Genomic DNA, 20,345 nt, shown 5'->3' with positions numbered 1-20,345 from the left:
CATGTGACTGTATATATAGGGTTCAGTACTATCTTCAGTTTCAGGCATCCACTGAGGTCATGGAACATATCTCCTGTAGATAAGGGGAGACTACTGTAGTATCCCAACTCTTCAAATAAGTAGTAATTTCTCTCTCTAAAACCTCAATATGGCCAGGTTCAGTGGCTCATACCTGTAATCCCAATGCTTTGGGAGGCTAAGGCAGGAGAATCACTTGACACCAGGAGTTCAAGACCAGCCTGGGCAACAAAGCTAGACCCTGTCTCTACAAAAAATAAGAATAAAAAAATTAGCTAGGTTTGGTAACATGTGCTACCTAACTACTACTCAGGAGTCCTAACTACTTGGGAGACTGAGGTGGCAGGATTGCCTGAGTCCAGGAATTTGATGGTGTGATGAGGCATGATGCTCCAGCCTGGGCAAGACAGTGAGACCCTATCTCTAAAAATAAAAAATAAATAAAACGTCAATATTATTATGAGGAAATCATGTAGTGTTTGTAATTTTTTTCTTCAGGTGAGAAACACAAAAATGAATTTGAAAAGACAGGTTTCTATGCAATGATTATTCTCAACTATGCTCATATCATACACTACCAGTATCCAATTATCACCAAATAGGATCTAAAATTTTACCTAAAAAATAACACACATATTTCATAGTATCTCGGGAAGAGCAGAGAAGATGCATCAAATTCAGACAAATAATAGGCTGCCAAGTCTCCAAAAAAAAAAATTACCTAACCAAAATGTATATATAAAACATTCAGGCTGGGCATGTGTGCTTATACCTGTAATCCCTGCACTTTGGGAGGCCAAGGCAGGCAGATTGCTTGAGCTCAGAAATTTAAGACTAGCCTGGGCAACATGGTGAAAACACCGTCTCTACAAAAAACACACAAAAAATTAGCTGGGCATGGTGGCACAGGCTTGTCGTCCCAGCTACTTGGGGGGCTAGAGTGGGAGGATCACTTGAGTCTGGGAGGCGGAAGCTGCAGTGAGCCAAGATCATGCCACTATACTCCAGCCTGGGCGAGAGAGAGACCCTGTCTCAAAACAAAACAAACAAACAAACAAACCTTTTACTCTTAAAAACTTTAAGCAGAAAGAAGGTTGAACATATCTAAGTGTACTTTCTGTAAACTTCCAAAGCTAAAAAGCTTTTAGATGAACAACTATAACCAAAAGTAAAGACTCCTTCATACCTCAGGTTCAGAGAACACAATGTAACCTAATATTTAAGCTAACTCATTAAAATTTAATTCCAAGTGGAAAGTAGGTTGACAGAGCACCCGAGTCGTGTGCCTTTTTGTGTTCTTTTTTGTTTCTTTTTATTGAGACGAAGTCTCGTTCTTGTCCCCCAGGCTGGAGTGCAATGGCACGGTCTCGGCTCAATGCCTCCCAGGTTCAGGCAATTCTCCTGCCTCAGCCTCCCAAGTAGCTGGGATTACAGGCGCCTGCCACCATGCCCGGCTACTTTTTGTATTTTTAGTAGAGACGGGGTTTCACCATGTTGGCCAGGCTGGTCTCGAACTCCTGACCTCAGGTGATCCGCCTGCTCGGCCTCCCAAAGTGCTGAGATTACAGGCATGAGCCACCGTGCCCAGCCGCCTTTTTGGTTTTGGAATGGTGAGAGTACCAGTACCTCCATTTTTCTCATACAGATAATGAAACAGTACTCTGAAATCATCTCCTAGGAATGTAGGAAGGATTCATGAAATACTGATGCAGAAATAATGAAGTGCCTTACAGAAAGACATACTGTCTTAAACACACAGTGTTTCTGATTGATAAGCAACTAGAATCCCAAATCATTGCTAAAAGATTCTTTCTATCCAAAAAAAGGAAAAAAAAAAAAAAAAAAAAAAGGAAAGGAGACAGGGGTGTGAAACAAGTGGTAAGTGAAACTTAATTTCCCTTACTAACAAGGCAACCTGCTTTCAGCCTAAAGAAGTGTTCAGAATGATTTTTACTAATAAAATGGAAACATAAACAGTAACAAAATTCAGTCATTTCTCCTTTCTAAATTGCAGATTTGTTAACTATTTTCCTACAAACTGCCCAAATGGGAATAGTTCATTAACAAATAACAAAGTAATAATCTCTCAGAAATTACTATTCTTTTAGTTACTATCTACATTTAAAGCAAGGAGAGAAGAAATCTATTTTCAAAATGTTTAGTCAACAATGCTGCCAGTTTTAGGGTTTTCTGTGGCGTTTTAGGCCCCTTAAATGAGATTGCTTTGGCAATCCCACAATAAATAACAATATAGATAGCATACCTACCTGAAGAACAGATTTAAGTAATTTATATAGTTATTTACAAAAGCCCATGCAACTGTCAATATAAATAACCATGAAAGTAGAGGAATTTGTTAAGTAGTAAGAAGTTAAAAGATGTTGGTGATCAAAAATTTGAGTACCATATACAATTCCTTAACTTGTAAGGGTTGATTTAAAGGGCAGCTAACATTGCCAAATAAGGTCTTTATTTGGATGACTTGGACATGGCTCTTTGAAACATGCTAAATTAAGCCTGATTCCTTCTATATTAGCAATGTTTTGGGCTCCACCTTTCTTTCTCCTAAAAAAATTCATATCATGCATTACCTGCAGTAAATGCATGAAAGGAGGAACGGACAGTAAGAATAGAGGAGCAGAAAGTAGTTTTAAGAAGCTATTTGGCCCAGTTCTTTGTATCTAACTAACCGATCATACAAGGTTGTTGCCTATTCTGTAATGGTATTTTTCAGAGATGGCATTTCCATATGCTCCTCTATCCTCTCTTAGCTAAGTTACAATCAAGATGCTAATTTTCCTAACATATCCTTACTTTAAAAACATTTTCTGGGGCCGGGCACGGTGGCTCACGCCTGTAGTCCCAGCACTTTGGGAGGCCGAGGTGGGCGGATCACGAGATCAGGAGATCGAGACCATCCTGGCTGACACCGTGAAACCTCATCTCTACTAAAAATACAAAAAAATTGGCCGGGTGTGGTGGCAGGCGCCTGTGGTCCCAGCTGCTCAGGAGGCTGAGGCAGAATGGCGTGAACCCAGGAGGCAGAGCTTACAATGAGCCAAGATCATGCCACTGCACTCCAGCCTGAGCAACAGAGCGAGACTCTGTCTCAGAAACATTTTCTGTTAGATTCCCTGTGAAGATGTCTTGAAATTTCATACCTATACACAAATTTATTTTGTGTATATGTGTATATATGTACATAAACACATTCACTGTTATATATAGACACACTCATAGCCATAAACATATAAAGATATAAAACATCTATGTCCATATCAAGATATAGAATATTTGCTGCCCCAGAAGGTTCCTAATGTCTTCATTGCTGTTTCTCCAACAGGTAACTGTAACTGACTTCTATCATAAATGAACTTTGCTTGTTCTCAGATTTCATATAAAGGAATCTTGTGTGTGGTTTCTTTTGCTCATCATGTCTTTGCAATCTATCCACCATGTAGTTGTGTGTAACAGTTCTTTATTATTACTTTATAGTATATGCCAGTGTATGAATAATGCCACAATTTATCCATTCTACTTTTGGATCTATGCTATATCTATTTTTTCTCTATTATAAATCAGGTATAAAATTACCACAGATTGTTTTGGAGCTCATATATGCATATTTTTCTTGGGTACATATAGCCTAGAAAAGGAAATTCTAAAGGACAGAGTAAGATTTATGTTTTAGCAGGTATTATTAAATGGTTTTCACTGTGGTTGTACTAATTTACACTCTTATAATAATGTATGAAAGTTCCAGTTGCTCTACATCCTTGTCAACCTTGATTTTTTTAAAATTGGATCCATTCTGGTAGAAGTGTCATGGCATCTCATTGTGGTCTTGTAAATCTTTCTAGGAAGTTACTTAGAACTTTAATTTTTAATCTTTAGACAAAGCTATTTTTAAAATCTCTTGAAGTTCCTTCTGTCGCTTTTCTCATTTTCTATATATCCCTCCATCTGAGTATTCATATAACACCACTGTCCTTGACAATTTAACATTGTTCTCCAAGTAGTCATATTTTGCTATTTAACCTTTCAGCATGGTTCTCTAAATATACAACCATTCATTCCATTAGTACTTATTATGTGCCTACTAAGCATCAGACAACACGATTATTTTTCACTATGTTGCAAAGAACACGTAGCAAATTATATAAATGAAATCAAATCCTTAAAACAGTTACAAGGTATTTCATGTGCTGATACATTTTCCCTCTCCACACATATCACACTACTTTCTTTTTTATTTTATTTTTTTTGAGATGGAGTCTCACTCTGTTGCCCAGGGCTGGAGTGCAGTGGTGCGATCTCGGCTCACTGCAAGCTCCGCCTCCCAGGTTCAGTCATTCTCCTGCCTCAGCCTCCCAAACAGCTGTGACTACAGGTGTCCGCCACCACGCCCAGCTGATTTTTTGTATTTTTAGTAGAGATGGGGTTTTACCGTGTTAGCCAGGATGGTCTCAATCTTCTGATCTTGTGATCTGCCTGCCACAGCCTCCCAAAGTGCTAGGATTTCAGGTGTGAGCCATCACACCTGGCCTAGTTTGGTTTTTTTAATACAACCAGTATCATACCACCCATATTATCTATGACCTCCCTTTTTAAAAAATTCAACAATTTACTCAGAAATTTTTGTCAGTACATATATCCTACATTATTTTAACTGCCACACAGTACTCTACAGTATAAACAGAACAATTTACTTAGCCATTCTCTTGATGACCATTTAGGTTACTTCCACATTTCTGCCAGTACACACCTGTTTTTTTGTTTTGTTTTGTTTTTGTTTTCCTGAGATGGAGTCTTGCTCTGTCACCCAGGCTGGAATGCAGTGGCACAATCTCAGGTCACTGCAACCTCTGCCTCCCAGGTTAAAGCAATTCTGCTTCAGCCTCCCGAGTAGCTGGGATTACAGGCACGCGCCACACCTGGCTAATTTTTGTATTTTGTTGGCCAGGCTGGCCTCAAACTCCTGACCTTGTGATCCACCCACCTTGGCCTCCCAAAGTGCTGGGATTACAGGCGTGAACCACCGCACTCGGCCCATGCCTGTTTTTGCATTTGTGAGTTGTTCTCCAGGGTAGATGCTAACATATGATCCTACACTCAAGATTCGGCCCAAATTCATTTTCTCTAGAAGCAAGATCAGCCCACTTCATGTCGTTTCTACGTCTTAACTCACAGCAGTTTCTGGACAATTGATCATATACAGTGACAGTTCTTGTACATTTATATGTTCTATATGGCTCCCGTACCAAATAGTGTTAGTGTTTCCAGCATCAGAGCTTTCAAGTTAAAAATTAGCACTTTGGGCCGGGTGCGGTGGCTCAAAGCCTGTAATCCCAGCACTTTGGGAGGCCGAGACGGGCGGATCACGAGGTCAGGAGATCGAGACCATCCTGGCTAACACGGTGAAACCCCGTCTCTACTAAAAAAAATACAAAAAACTAGCCAGACGAGGTGGCGGGCGCCTGTAGTCCCAGCTACTCAGGAGGCTGAGGCAGGAGAATGGCGTGAACCCGGGAGGCGGAGCTTGCAGTGAGCTGAGATCCGGCCACTGCACTCCAGCCTGGGCGACAGAGAGAGACTCCGTCTCAAAAAAAAAAAAAAAAAAAAAAAAATTAGCACTTTGAAGGACTGCATCTTATACTTTATGTATCTCAACTGTATACTGCCTTACACAGAGCAGACATTTAATAAATATTTGTGAATGTCAGGAAAACCTTAAGACAATATACAGTCTTGGGATTAATATGTAACTATTCTATTACCTTATTTCTACACTCTTGCATAAACTCTCAAGTTGGGTTATCAACGCTTTGAATTTTTCTGTTTGTAGACATGGGCCTCACAAAGGACAAAACCAAATGTCTTACTCAAGTCCAAAATATTACACCTATGATTCCCTTTTATTTACACATTGTACAAAAAGAAATAAATTATCTGGCAACATTTATACTTCAAAAAGTGATACTTGAGAGTATACTATCATCAAGATGGTGAACTAGGAAACACAGGCCTTCTTTCCCCCAGAGACATTGAGTTTAAAACAATACGTAAACTACAATACCACTGTAAGAACTATAGAGACCACTGTAGTCCCAGCTACTTGGAAGGCTGAGGCAGGAGGATCGCTTGACCCCAGAAATTTGAGGTTATGGTGAGCTATGATAGCGCCACTGCACTCCAGCCTGGGTGACAAAGTGAAACCCCATCTCTTAAAAAACAAAACTATAGAGACCAGCTGTGAAGCAATAGCACCTAGGCCATTGTAACCAAGACCGTATTCCTGTGAAAGTAGGAGGAAAACTTGTGGCATGTCGCACACCTGTTTGTGCCCATCTCTCCCTACATGGCATAGCATAGAGCAACCATGAGGAATCTCTAATGCGATTCAAGACACACTATTCCAATTTATGCCACCTTGACATTTGAGAAAACTGTACAAAGAGGAAAGTCTCTCTAATCTTCTGTTTTAGTCCATTTTGTGTTGCTATAACACAAAGACTGGGTAATTTAAAAAGAAATTTATTCACAGTTCTGGAGATTGGGAAATCCAAGGTTGATGGGCTCACCACTGATGAGGGACTTCTTGCTGCAACATCCCATGGCAAAAGACATAAGGGCAAGACAGCATGCACAAGTGTGAGAGAAAGGGGGCTGAATTCTTTTACCAGGAACCCACTCCCGTGGTAATGTCATTAATCCATTCACGAGGGCAGAGCCCTCATGACATAATCATGTCTTAAAGGTCCTACCTCTCAACACACAAAATGAAATATTATTCACCCTTAAAAAGAAAGGAAATCCTATTACATGCAACGACATGAATGAACCTTGAGGACATTATGCTAAATGAAATAAGCCAATCACAAAAAGACAAATACCTTATTATTCCATTTATATGAGGTATCTAAAGTAGTGAAACTCAAAGAAATGAAAGCAGAACAGAGAGTGAGGGGAGGGCAGAAGGAAAGGAAGAGTTACTATTTAATGGGTTTAGAGTTTTAGACTTGAAAGATGAAAAAGTTTTGGAAATCTGTTTCACAATAATATGAATACACTTAACACTACAGCACTGTATACTTCAATATGGTTCAGATGGTACATTTGTTATGCGTTTTTACTACAATAAAAAAAGCGATACTAACTGCATTTCTAGCTTCATGTATGCCCTTTGATTCGGCACTTTTAATTTTGTTTCCTTAAACCTTGCTTTCCTTTTCTTGCATTTAGGCATAGAATTAACAGATGACTTTTTCCAGAAAAGTTTTGTCATCTCAATACAAGGCTGTAAAGACCCAGAAAACACACAAACACAAAAGGCTTACTGCCAAGAATCCTTTTAAATGAACAAATATCTACTCTTTTGATTTCTTTTTAATACCTTATTACTCATAATCACACAATGTTAAAAAATTATTTTAAAATATAATCAATTTCTTAGTCCTCGTCTAAATTCCATCTGTCATACTTAGCATCTTAAAAAGGACAATAATGACATTAAAATAATTAGAACACTAAATGAAATAATTGTTTGCTTAAGGTTTTGTTCTCTCAAGTGGTATTCCTTGCAATTGTTTGCAATGCCCAGAGCAGGTTGAACATGAACATTACCTTAATCAGAGAAACAAACAACTCTTCTCTTATAGACTACAAAAACATCTGTAGCAGTGAAAAACGAGAACACTGGTCAAAATAAAAGCCCCAAAGACCACATGAATGGTTAGCAAACCAAGCGACAAGGGAAAGTTGTTTAGGATTGTTAAGTCTTCCTATTAAGAGGGCCATTTTAGCCTTATAAAATGTCATTCTTTATCTTTGGTAATACTTCTTGCCTTAAAGGCTAACTCACCTGATGGAAAATATAATACTAACCAAATATAATATAACCAAATATTATACTAACCAAATATAATACTAACCATGCAAATACTAACCAAAAGAAAGATGATATAACATAGTTACATTTTTTGTGCTATTCTTTGAGTGGTTACCCTGCAAATTACATCATACATCCTTAACTTACAGTCTACCTTAGCCAAATCCAAATAATACAAAGCCTTTAAAACAATTTACCTCCATTAGGCCTCCCCGACCCCTTTTGGCTACTGTTGTTGCATATTTTATTTTTACAATGTTTTAAACCCCAGGACAGTTTTATTATCATTTTGAAGTTCAACTACTAACCTAAGGAAACACATATGAAAATTATACACAGAGTAAACAAAATTAAGTAATACTATTTTGACTAAATTGAAATTTGGTGAAATCCTATACAGGTCCATACCTTGTCAGCCAGGTATTTGGAGAGTATGTGGTAGTATTCAAATTTGTGGGCACTGTGTATCTAATTGTCACATCAAGGAATTTATAGCCTTCAGCCTCAGTAGCATAGAGCTTATAGCACACCACAGGAACCCTAATGCAGCTCTAGGACCTACTAGTTGTATTCAGTGGGGACCTCAACTCTCCCCCTTACTTGATATGAAAAATCCCCATTTTACCTTACCTTTTCTCCTACCGGAATGTTTCCAAGAATGCTACAGAATGAATTCCTATATTGGACAGAAGAATCTTTTAACTAAGCTGTTATGGTACTTCATTATAGTGCATCATATAAAATCACCACTTTTGTGAGCCAAAACTGCTCAAATATTGGCAATTTTACATGGTTCAAAGTAATAGTTAAATATAAGACATACTAAAAACCAGGCTGGAGTTATATACCTTAATCCAGGTTTCCTTCACCACATTAAAATTAAGAAGACTAAGCCTTAATATCGAAAGTCACTTTCTTTTTTTTTTTTTTTTTGAGACAGGGTGTTGCTCTGTCACCCAGCTTGGAGTACAGTGATACAATCTCAGTTCACTGTAGCCTCAACCTCCTCGGCTCAGGCAATCCTCCCAAGTAGCTGAGATTGTGGGCACAGGTCACCATGCCTGCCTATTTTTTTTGTATTTTTGTAGAGATAGGGTTTTGCCATGTCGCCCAGGCTGGTCTCAAACTCCTGGGCTGAAACAATCTGCCCACCTTGGCCTCCCAAAAGTGCTGGGATTACAGGTGTGAGCTATTGCACCTGGTCACATTTAAAAGATTATTCTGTCTATGACACTATAGGCCAATGAAAAGAAAATGACACTTACGTTTTGTTATTGAGTAAACAGAATTTGAGACAGAAAGTAACTACCAAAGTGATTTTGCTATATAATTGTTTTTTGTTTTGTTTTGTTTTTGTTTTTGTTTTAAGAAACAGGGTCTTACTCTGTGGCCCAGGCTGGAGTGCAGTGGTGAGATCATAGCTCACTACAGTCTTAAACTCCTGTGCTCAAGCAGTTCTCACCCCAGCCTCCCAAATGGCTGGGACTACAGGGGGCCACCACACCCAGCTATTATTTTTATTGTTTTTTTGTAGAGATGGAGCTTCGCTATGTGGCCTAGTCTGGTCTCAAACTCCTAACTTCAAGCAATCCTCCTGTCTCAGTCACCCAAAGTATTGGGATTACAGGAGTGGGCCACCCAGTCCAGCCAGAAATATGCTTTTCATTGTTATAATTAGAAATAAATGGATTCTAGTCTTTGTTTTCTCTACTTCAAAATAGTAGTTCCCTATATTTCAAAAGGCTGTGTATGTGCTGAAGAAAATGAGTAACCTGGATTAAAATCAGTAGAAGTGAAATTCCTAGTGATTTATTTAGGGACAAAGAAGAGTTTAGTGGGCAAGCCTGTATCAAAGCCCCTTAAAGTTCTATTCTAATAGAAGTTTGGGAAGCATGGATTAAATGTGGAGGGTTGAACACACTTATCTTGGCTCTCTACTAAAATTGAATAATAAAAGGCATAAACCCACACAGGCAAAGAGAATTGGAGAGGAGGCAGCAATAGATAAAAGATCCCAATAAAATTATAAAAGGTGAAAAACAGATCATCATTCTGAGGACAGATAGACTAAGCCAACAGACGAGAATTTCAGTCCTCTTCCACCTCATCTCATACAACACAGGCACCCAGACTAATTACCACCACCATCATGCACCCAGTTCCAAAGGCAAAGGTTTGAACAATTTCTCAGGGAAAACTGAAGAAAAGACCTATAGATACTGATAACTGAAGGGCCCTGCAATAAACTAGTCTCTGTCCTCACAGAGTTTCCCATACCATTTTAATGCCTCTCTCAAATAGGAAAAGGAAGCCATGGTTGACCAGACACTTAAGAAAAGTCTTTAACATAAAAGACAGAAACCAAAACACCTAGTGGGGAAGAAACTCAGAAGAGACAGACACATTACAAGAAGCAAAAGAAAATATCCTCAGAGACAAAAGAAAACAAACATATAAAACGAGAAAAGGATGCTACAAAAAAGCAGCATTCACAGACAAGAAAAAGAAGCACTCAGGAAATTAAAAACATAATACCAGAAACAAAATATTTAGGGAAAGGACTGGAAAATAAACTTTAAGGAAATCTACCAGAAATTAGAACAAAAGACAGAGAGAAAATAAGAAAGAATAAGGGGGGGGGGGGAACCACTAAAAGTAAGTCAGGAGAGTTAACCACTAAGAAAAAGATATATATAGGTGGAGGAGGAAATTAAATAAATAATACGAATACAGCTATATGTGATAACATGGATCAATCTTAGAAACCTATTTTTGCCTAAAAAGCAAGCCCTAAAAGACTATATAAGCTATGGTATCATTTTACAAAGCCCCCAAGCAGTCAAAACTAAACAATAGTTGTTTAGTGTCAAGAAACATGTATAGTAATTCTTCTTTTAGAAATCCAGGTACTGTAATATATAATTTAGGACAGGAGAACTGTAAAGAGTTACAAAAGCATGGCAATGGTAATGTTCCCATTCTTATGTTGTGTGGCTGGTTCACAGGTAGTGTACTACTGTGTGTTACAGCTTATATGTTTATTTATATGAATAAAATATTACACAATAAAATTTAAAATACAGAATATAAAAATATTGAAAGATATTTTTAAAAACCAATGTTTCGCCGGGCACGGTGGCTCAAGCCTGTAATCCCAGCACTTTGGGAGGCCGAGACGGGCGGATCACGAGGTCAGGAGTTCGAGACCATCCTGGCTAACACGGTGAAACCCCGTCTCTACTAAAAAATACAAAAAACTAGCCGGGCGAGGTGGCGGGCGCCTGTAGTCCCGGCTACTCGGGAGGCTGAGGCAGGAGAATGGCGTAAAAACCCGGGAGGCAGAGCTTGCAGTGAGCTGAGATCCGGCCACTGCACTCCAGCCTGGGCGACACAGCGAGACTCCGTCTCAAAAAAAAAAAAAAAAAAAAAAAAAAAAACCAATGTTTCCAGATCCAGTCTTTGAGTTTTCCAGATCGAAAGGACTCATAAACTTTTCAGATTGAAAGACTCCTAAGGCTGGGTACTTCTGAGTCTTCTGAGTACTTCTGAGTCCTATGTCTTGGGCTGCCAAGCACACCAAGGCCCATCATTGTACAACTTCAGGACAACAGAGAAAAAGAGAAGAGTTTTTTTGAAATGCTAGAGAGAAAAACAGGTGATACCCAGAGGGTCAAGAATCAGAATGGCACCAGATTTTTTGTCAATACTAGAAGTTAAATGCTAACAATACAAGAATTACATGGGCAATTTATTTCCAACCTAAAACTCAGTACTCAGTCAAACTACCATTAAAGTATAAAGGTAAAATAAATTTTGGAATGGGCATAATTTCTGAAAAATTATCTTAATGCACCCTTATTCTATAAGGCTCCTAGAGAGTACGTTTCAAGAAAAGAAAGGAATAAACCAAAAAGAGGATATGAAATCAAGGAACCAAAGAATCTTATTTATTAATAGATTAAGGAGTCCCAGAACAAAAGATGTGCAACACTCTTAGAGAGTATTCAATTCAGAGTAGAGGAAAAGTGAGAGCTTCCAGAAGTGTATCTCCAAGAAAAGTTGAAACTGAGAAGATTAAATGCGGTTTTGAAAATATTGAGAGATTTTGGGAGGATCGCTTGAAACTGGGGGTCGGGGTGGGAGGTTGGGGGTGGGGAGTCAAGCCTGTAGTGAGCTGCGATTGTGCTACAGCACTCCAGCCTGAGTGACAGAGCAAGACCCTGTCTAAAAATATATATATATAAATAAGGCCGGGCATGGTGGCTCACGCCTGTAATCCCACCACTTTGGGAGGCCAATGCAGGCAGATCACCTGAGGTCAGGAGTTTGAGACCAGCATGGCCAACATGGTGAAACCTTGTCTGCACTAAAAATGCAAAATTTAATGGGTATGGTGGTGTGCACCTGTAATCCCAGCTACTCGGGAGGCTGAGGCAGAAGAATAGCTTGAATCCAGGAGGTGGAGGTTGCAATGAGCCATCCAGCCTGTGCAACAGAGCAAGACTCCATCTCAAAAAATAATAATGATAACAATAAAATTTTAAAAAAAGAAAGAAAATAATGAAAGATTTACAGTTCTTTCAGAATTTGGAGAGAACCCAATGACAGTTATAAACAACAAAAATTAAAGCAATTAACTCCAGAGACAGCAAAAAAGTGTATGAAAAGGGAAGTGTAATCATATTATACTACAAAGCTCAAGTTGTAAATATATTTACATTGGCATAATATAAACAGCAAATTGAAATATAACTAAAATTTTAGTAAGATATGGATAGGAACAAGATAATAAGAAAGCTAAATGATCATTTTCACTAAAGGAAGTCGAGGTATCCAAAACAGAAAAAAAATTAGCGGCATAAGCATGTTATTTAGAAAATATTTAGATAAATTCCAGAATAAAAAATTAAAAGATCAAAAAGTTAAAATAAATTTTACTTGGGTTAGATATGCTGGAAACAAAACAAAACAAAACAAAACAAAAAAACTTGTTCCTGAGAGCTTAAAAAACCTGGAAGATTAGGCCAGGCACGGTAGCTCACACCTGTAATCCCAGCACTTTGGGAGGCCGAGGCGGGGGGATCACGAGGTCAGGAGATCCTGACCTGGCTAACCATCCTGGCTAACACAGTGAAACCCTGTCGCTACTAAAAATACAAAAAATTAGCTGGGCATGGTGGCGGGCGCCTGTAGTCCCAGCTACTCGGGAGTCTGAGGCAGGAGAATGGCGTGAACCCAGGAGGCGGAGTTTGCAGTAAACTTGAGATTGCGCCACTGCTCTCCAGCCTGGGCGACAGAGCGAGACTCCATCTCAAAAAACAAACAAACAAACAAACAAAAAACAACTGGAAGATTATATTAAATAAATCTACAGAAAGTTGTTCACAAAAAATAAAATTTAAAATAGCAGATTCACAAGCAAGTAAAATGCTTCATACTCCTAAGTGTTGGAAAGCAGATGTGACTTTTAAATTCCTGGTTTTAATAATTCTCTGTTAAGACTAAGGACATAAACACATATCTGAAATAATATTAACTTCTTAATTTCATTTGCTCCTGTAGCTTACTATTGGCCTAAAGCCACACAATTCAGCCTTCCTTTGTCAGGATGCATTTCAGAGCTTCCACCTGTAATTTTTAAAATGGTACTGTAACAATACAATATTGTGAAGCCACAGACAGTAAATGATAAGAGATACAAACTGACAGGAAGAAAAAAAAAATCTCCAGGGTGCAAAAGAAGAGAGAGAGGTAAAGACAGTATTTATAGAAAAACATTTACTTAAAGTACTGAAATCCTAGAAAAAAGAATGGCTTTTGATATTTTCCACACTGAACGTTAATGCATTTTGCAAACATTTTTTTCCCAGTTTCAGTGGTAGTCAATTCTTTTTTTTACCTCTTTTTAGGTAAATCCCACTAAAACAGTAGATTTAGTCTTGATGTGACAAAGCAAGTTACTCATCTAAATAAGGACTCTTATTTTATTTAGTTTTACTGACTTTATTTAGAAAAACATTAGAGCTACAAATCCTCATAATGATAAAAACAACATGTGAAAGTCAAACTTGTCTTGAATTCTGTACTAATCCACACATCTCCACACCCTAATGCAACAAAAGATACTGATACAGAACTATGAGCAAAAATCAGGCTGGATGCGGTGGCTTACACTTGTAATCCCAGCACTTTGGGAGGTCAAGGCGGCAAGATGGTTTGAGCTCATAAGTTCAAGACCAGCCTGGGCAACATGGGGAAACCCCATTTCTACAAAAACATACAAAAATTAGCTGGGCGTGGTGGCGGGCGCATGTAGTCCCAGCTACTAGGGAGGCTGACGTGGAAGAATCACTTAAACCCGGGAGGCAGGGGTTACGCGTGAGCCAAGATAGAACCACTGGGCGACAGAGTGAGACACTGTCTCCCCCCAAAAAAAACAAAACAAAACTAAGCAAACATCAAGAGACACATATCACATACTAGTACGTAGAACCAAAACAGGTAATTTATACTGTGGCCTAAATCCTTCTGAACTATAATCGGATCACAAAACCTTTATATCCATTCTCATAAAGCTAAACTTCTGACAACAGAAAACAGCTTGCATTTTATCTTTGTGCACAGAAACTTAAGCAAGTTCACCCTGTATCTTAAGGCTCAATGGGCAAACATTCCTAAGAAGAATATGTTTATCTCAAAAGTATTTATCTGCTTAAACTGAATTTGATTCTACGGTATAACTCATCACAAATTATATAATATAAAGACAATGTATGACACGCAAGGAATATGGAAGGAAGCTTATCAAAGCAATGTTTCAACTCATAAGCAATCACATTTACAACAACAAAATTAGGTAACTTGTTTCCTTCAGGTTTTTTGCATTTTTATAAAAAACGATTCTATGGAGCAGAAAACCTGGACACTGTTCTTTCACCTAGAAGAATGTATAGCTGTGTCTTGAACATCTACAATTGTTGAAAACAAGTTTAATGTTATTGGAAAGCCTGTGGTGAGCTTAAGGCAGAAAACAATGTTTAAGGCATTCTAGTCCTATCCTATGGTAAAATGGTTATTTAAATGTGCATTTGCACAGCTGCTTAACATATGAGTTTTTTAAATTAATAAACCAAGAGTATGCTCCCTAAGACTGTGGATATTCTTCTAATAAGCTTCTATATCACTAAAATTCTAAAACGTATTCCTCAGAGCATCCACATGGGGAAGGTCATACTGATCAGTTACTCTGATGCCCTATTCCACTGTTAAGCTTATAAAGAAATGTTCAGAAACAAATAGATCAGAATTAGGATGCTCACTTTCAAGGCCATTTATTTTATATATTTTTTATTTACTTTTAACTTTTTAGAGATAGGATATCACTCTGTTGCCCAGACTGGACTGTAGTGGCACAGTCAATAGCTCCCTGTAACCTCAACTCTTGGCCTCAAGTGATCCTCCTGCCTCAGTCTCCCAAGTAGCTTGTATTACACTTGTGTGCCACCACACCTGGCTATTTTTTTTTTTTCCTTGTAGAGACAGGGGTCTCACTATGTTGCCCAGGATGGTCTTGAACTCCTGGCTCAAGTGATCCTCCCACACCAGCCTCCCAAAGTGCTGGGATTAGGGTCCAACCATTTGAGAAAAGTGATCCTGAGATGGGAATTTTCTCAGCAAATCTTCAATAAATGCAAGACTATGCATTTTTTAAAAAAGAAATCAAGTTCTGGGCCAGGCGCAGTGGTCATGCCTGTAATCCCAGCACTTTGGGAGGCTGAGGTGGGCAGATCACCTGAGGTCAGGGGTTCGAGCCCAGCCTGGCCAACATGGCGAAACCCTGTCTCTACTAAAAATACAAATATTAGCTGGGTGTGGTGGCATGCGCCTGTAATCCCAGCTACTCGGGAGGCTCAGGAAGGAGAATCGCTTGAACCCCGTAGGCAGAGGTTGCAGTGAGCCCAGGTTGTGCCACTGCACTCCAGCCTGGCTGACAGAGCAAGACTCTGCCTCAAAAAAAAAAAAAAAAAAAAAAAAAAGAACTCAAGTTTTGGTGATTCTTACTATTCGATACTCTTAGATTCATTAGTACAGAAGGGTTTTTACCTTTGTGTTAACAATGAGAAAAGGCCAGGCGCAGTGGCTCACTCCTGTAATCCCAGCACTTTGGGAAGCCGAGGTGGGCAGATCACCTGAGATGAGGAGATCAAGATCAGCCTGGCCAACACAGTGAAACTTCATCTCTACTAAATATACAAAAATTAGCTAGATGTGGTGGCACACACCTGTAATCCCAGCTTCTCGGGAGGCTGAGGCAGGAGAATCACTTGAACTTGGGAGGTGGAGGTTGCAGTGAGATCGTGTCACTGCACTCCAGCCTAGGCAACAGAGCAAGACTGTCTCAAAAAAAAAAAAAGCCAATGAGAAAAAACGGCATTATGTAAAAGAGGAAAGAAAAACACCACGACTATAACAAAGAAACTTAAGCTAGTACTCTGTAGGACTACAATCACATCCACAACACACAAATCAAATCTCTCGTACTGAGATTTCACTTTTAATACCCCTGGTTCAAGATATTTTATTGAAGAAGCTATAAATTTATTGCTGGTTTATCTTCACTTGCTGGATTTCACAAAACAAATATCCCACCTCCCCCTAAAAAAGAAAAGGTAGAGAGACACTAAGGTTATTGTTTTTAAGTTGAGATAATTTTAAGCTTAAAAAGATGAGGCATATTTAAGACTTAAATCTAAAATGAAAAACTATAAAAACCTTTGAAGATAACCTAGGAAATACCATCTGGACACAGGACCTGGCAAAGACTTCATAACAAAGATGCTAAAAGTGATTGCAACAAAACCAAAAATTAACAAATTGGAACCAGTGAAACTAAAGAGCTTCTGCACAGCAGAAGAAACTATCAAAGAGTAAACAGCCCAGGGAAGGAGAGAAAATACTTGTAAATACTTGCAAACTACACATCCGATAAAGGTCTAATATTCAGATTTATAAGGAACTTAAATCAGACAACCCTCACTAAAAAGTGGGCAAAGGACATGAACAGACACTTTTCAAAAGATAACATTCATGCAGCAAGACTTATGAAAAAACACTCAACATCACTAATCATTAGAGAAATGTAGATCTAAACCACAATAAGATACCATCTCACACCAGTCAGAATGTCTATTATTAAAAAGTCAAAAAATAACAGATGCTGATGAGGTTGTGGAGAAAAGAGAACACTTACATACTGCTGGTGGGAATGTAAATTAGTTCAGCCATTGTGGAAAGCAGTCTGACGATTTCTCAAAGAACTTAAAACAGAATTACCATTTAACCCAGCAATCCTATTATGTATATTCCCAAAGGAATATAAATAATTATTCCATAAAGACACATGCACATGTATGTTCACTGCAGCACTATTCACAATAGCAAAGACATGGAATCACCCTAAATGCCCATCAATGGTAGACTGGATAAAGAAAATGTGGTACATATACACCACAGAATACTATGCAGCAATAAAAAATAATGAGATCATGTCCGTATGGAGCTGGAGGCCATTATCCTATGCAAACTAACACAGGAACAGAAAACTATATACCTCATGTTCTCACCTTTAAGAGGGAGTTAAACATTTAGTAAGGACACAAAGAAGGGAACAACAGATACCAGGGCCTACTTGAGGGTGGAGAGTGGAAGGAGGGTGAGGATCGAAAACCTACCTATTGGGTACTATGCTTACTACCCAGGTAATGAAATAATTTGTAAAACAAACCCCTGCAACATGCAGTTTACCTATTTAGCAAACCTGCCCATGTACTCCTGAACCTAAAATAAAAGTTAAAAAAAAGAAAGATTGAGCTATTCCATTTCTACTGAAGAAGAGATTATTCTTAATGAAATAGTACTTATAGGTGTTAGAGGAAATTTAACAATTTGAAAATATATTTACTAAGTCATCTGTGATAATAAACACTTTAATTGTTCATCCATTCTAAACTTGTCCTTAAGTTCTTTTTCCTTATTTCTTTTCTTTTTTGTATAATAAAGCAGGGTAAGTGATAAAAGTCCATTGTTGGAATAACTATTTATATATTTATTCTCCCAAAGAGTTGAGTTACAGGCTTGCATTTCCTATGTGGAAATGGCTTGACAATCAGAAACCATCAAATTTCTAAAGACAGTAGGAGAAGACCTGAGCATAACGTTTAGATAAGATGCCAAACAATTTCCCAGTGTACTCCTGAACCAGATCTTCACTCACAGGCTGATTTTCCTGCAGTGTTTTAATTTTGAGTATTCATCCTGTGAATTCCTATTTAAAGTGACAGAATCTTTGTTTCTAATCTTTGTGATATAACATAAGTTGTCATCTCTTTAAAATAACTTGTTATGTTTGTTGTAAGCCTCACGGTAACCAAAATGCAAAAACCTATAACAGATTCACTAAAAATAAAAAGCAATGAATTAAAACATACTACCAGAGAAAATCACTTAACCACAAAGATAATAGTAAATAAGGGATGAAAAGAGGAGTTACAAAACAACCAGAATATGCAATAAAATGGCAGTATTAAGCCCTTACTTATCAAAAGTAACACTGAATGTAAATGGACTCAATTCTCCAATTAAAAGGCATAAAGTGGCTGAATAGACAAAGAAATAAGACCCACCTATATGCTGCCTACAAGAAATCCACTTCTCCTATGAAGATACACATACACTGAAAGTGAAGGGGTGGGGAAAATATAGTCTATGCAACTGGATTACAAAAAAGAGCAGGAGTAGCTATACTTATATCAGATAAACTAGATTACGAATCAAAGACTATTGGAAGAGACAAAGTAGGTCACTATATAAAGATAAATTGGTCAATTCATGAAGCCGATGTAACAATTATAAGTATCTATGTACCCAAAATTAGAGCTCCCAAGTACATGAAGCAAACATTAGTAGATCTAAAGGGAGAGATAGACTGATAAGACTGTAATACAATACTAGTAGGGAAAGTCAGCACCTCATTCTCAGTAATGGACAGATCATCCAGACAGAAAATCAACGAAGAGAGACTAAAGTTAAAGTAGACACTATACTTAATAGACCTAACTGACATTTATAGAACATTTCACCCAACTGCTGCAGAATACACATTCGTTTCATCATCACAAGGGAACATTCTCCAGAAGAGACCATATCTTAAACAAATCTCAACAATTAAAAAAAAAAAAAAAAGAAATCATATTAACTTTTCTGACCACAATGGAATAAAGCTAGAAATAAGTAACATTCACAGCAACAGAAAAAAACTCTTAAATTTATATGGAACCACAGAAGACATTGAATAGCCAAAGCAATTCTGAGCAAAAAGAGCAAAATGGGAGGCATCACACTACCTGACTTCAAAACATACTATAAAGCAATAGTAAACATACTAGCACGGTACCGGCATAAAAACACACAGACCAGTGGAACAGAATGGAAAACCCAGATATAAATCAACACATTTATAGCCAACCCAAGAACATACAATGGGGTAAGAATAGTCTCTTTAATAAATAGTGCTGGGGAAAACGGACAACTACCTGCAGAAGAATGGAACTACACCCCTATCTCTGAACATATACAAAAATCAAATCAAAATGGATTAAAGACTTAAATCTCAGACTGGAAACTATGAAACTACTAGAAGAAATCATTGGGGAAATGCTACAGGACATTGGTCTGGACAAGGATTTTCAGTGTAAGACCTCAAAAGCACAGGTAACCAAAGCAAAAACAGACAAATGGGATTACGTCATGCTAAAAAGTTTCTGCACAGCAAAGGAAACAACAAAGTGAAAAGACAACCCACAGAATGGGAGAAAATATTTACAAACTATCCATCTGACAAGGGATTAACAACCAGAATACATAAGGAACTCAAACAACTCAATAGCAAAACAAATCCAATTTTATAATGGGCAAAAGATCTGAATAGTCATTTCTCAAAAGATGGCACACAAATGGCCAACAGGTATATGAAAAAATGCTCAATATCACTAATCATTAGAGAAATGCAAATCAAAACCACAATGAGGCATCACATCACCCCAGTTAGAATGGCTTTTATCAAAAAGACAGGGAATAACATGCTGGGGAGGATGTGGAGAAAGGGGATGTATACTGTTGGTAGAAATGTAACTTAGAACAGCCACTATGGAAACCTTCACGGAGGTTCCTTTAAAAATTAAAAATAGAACTACCATATAACCCAGGAATTCTACTACTGGGTATATAGCCAAAAGAAAAGAAATCAAGGTATCAGACAGACATCTGCATTGCCATGTTTATTTGCAAATGCTATTCACAATAGCCAAAACATGGAATCAATGTAACTGCTCATCAGTGGACAAATGAATAAAGAAAATGTGGTACACAAACACAATGAAAT

At 38.0% G+C, this 20,345-nt stretch overlaps 1 protein-coding gene across 38 annotated transcripts in view; it reads right to left on the bottom strand.

Annotated features, from left to right (window-relative positions):
* Positions 1-20,345, bottom strand: part of TMCC1 (transmembrane and coiled-coil domain family 1) — a 255,894-nt gene that overhangs the window by 157,604 nt on the left and 77,945 nt on the right. For 4 of the 38 annotated variants that reach the window (XM_077990402.1, XM_077990400.1, XM_077990401.1 and 1 more), the window contains 2 exons: positions 16,189-16,299; positions 16,010-16,095 (listed from right to left, as the gene is read on the bottom strand). In XM_077990402.1, coding sequence (XP_077846528.1) covers positions 16,010-16,095; positions 16,189-16,299 — 197 coding nt within the window. 38 annotated transcript variants of the gene reach the window in all.

Source organism: Macaca mulatta, chromosome 2 (assembly GCF_049350105.2).
Source record: "Macaca mulatta isolate MMU2019108-1 chromosome 2, T2T-MMU8v2.0, whole genome shotgun sequence".
In the NCBI taxonomy this organism is placed as follows: Eukaryota; Metazoa; Chordata; class Mammalia; order Primates; family Cercopithecidae; genus Macaca; species Macaca mulatta.
The sequence above is the reverse complement of the archived record's forward strand: the minus strand, read 5'-3'. Positions and strand labels throughout refer to the sequence as shown.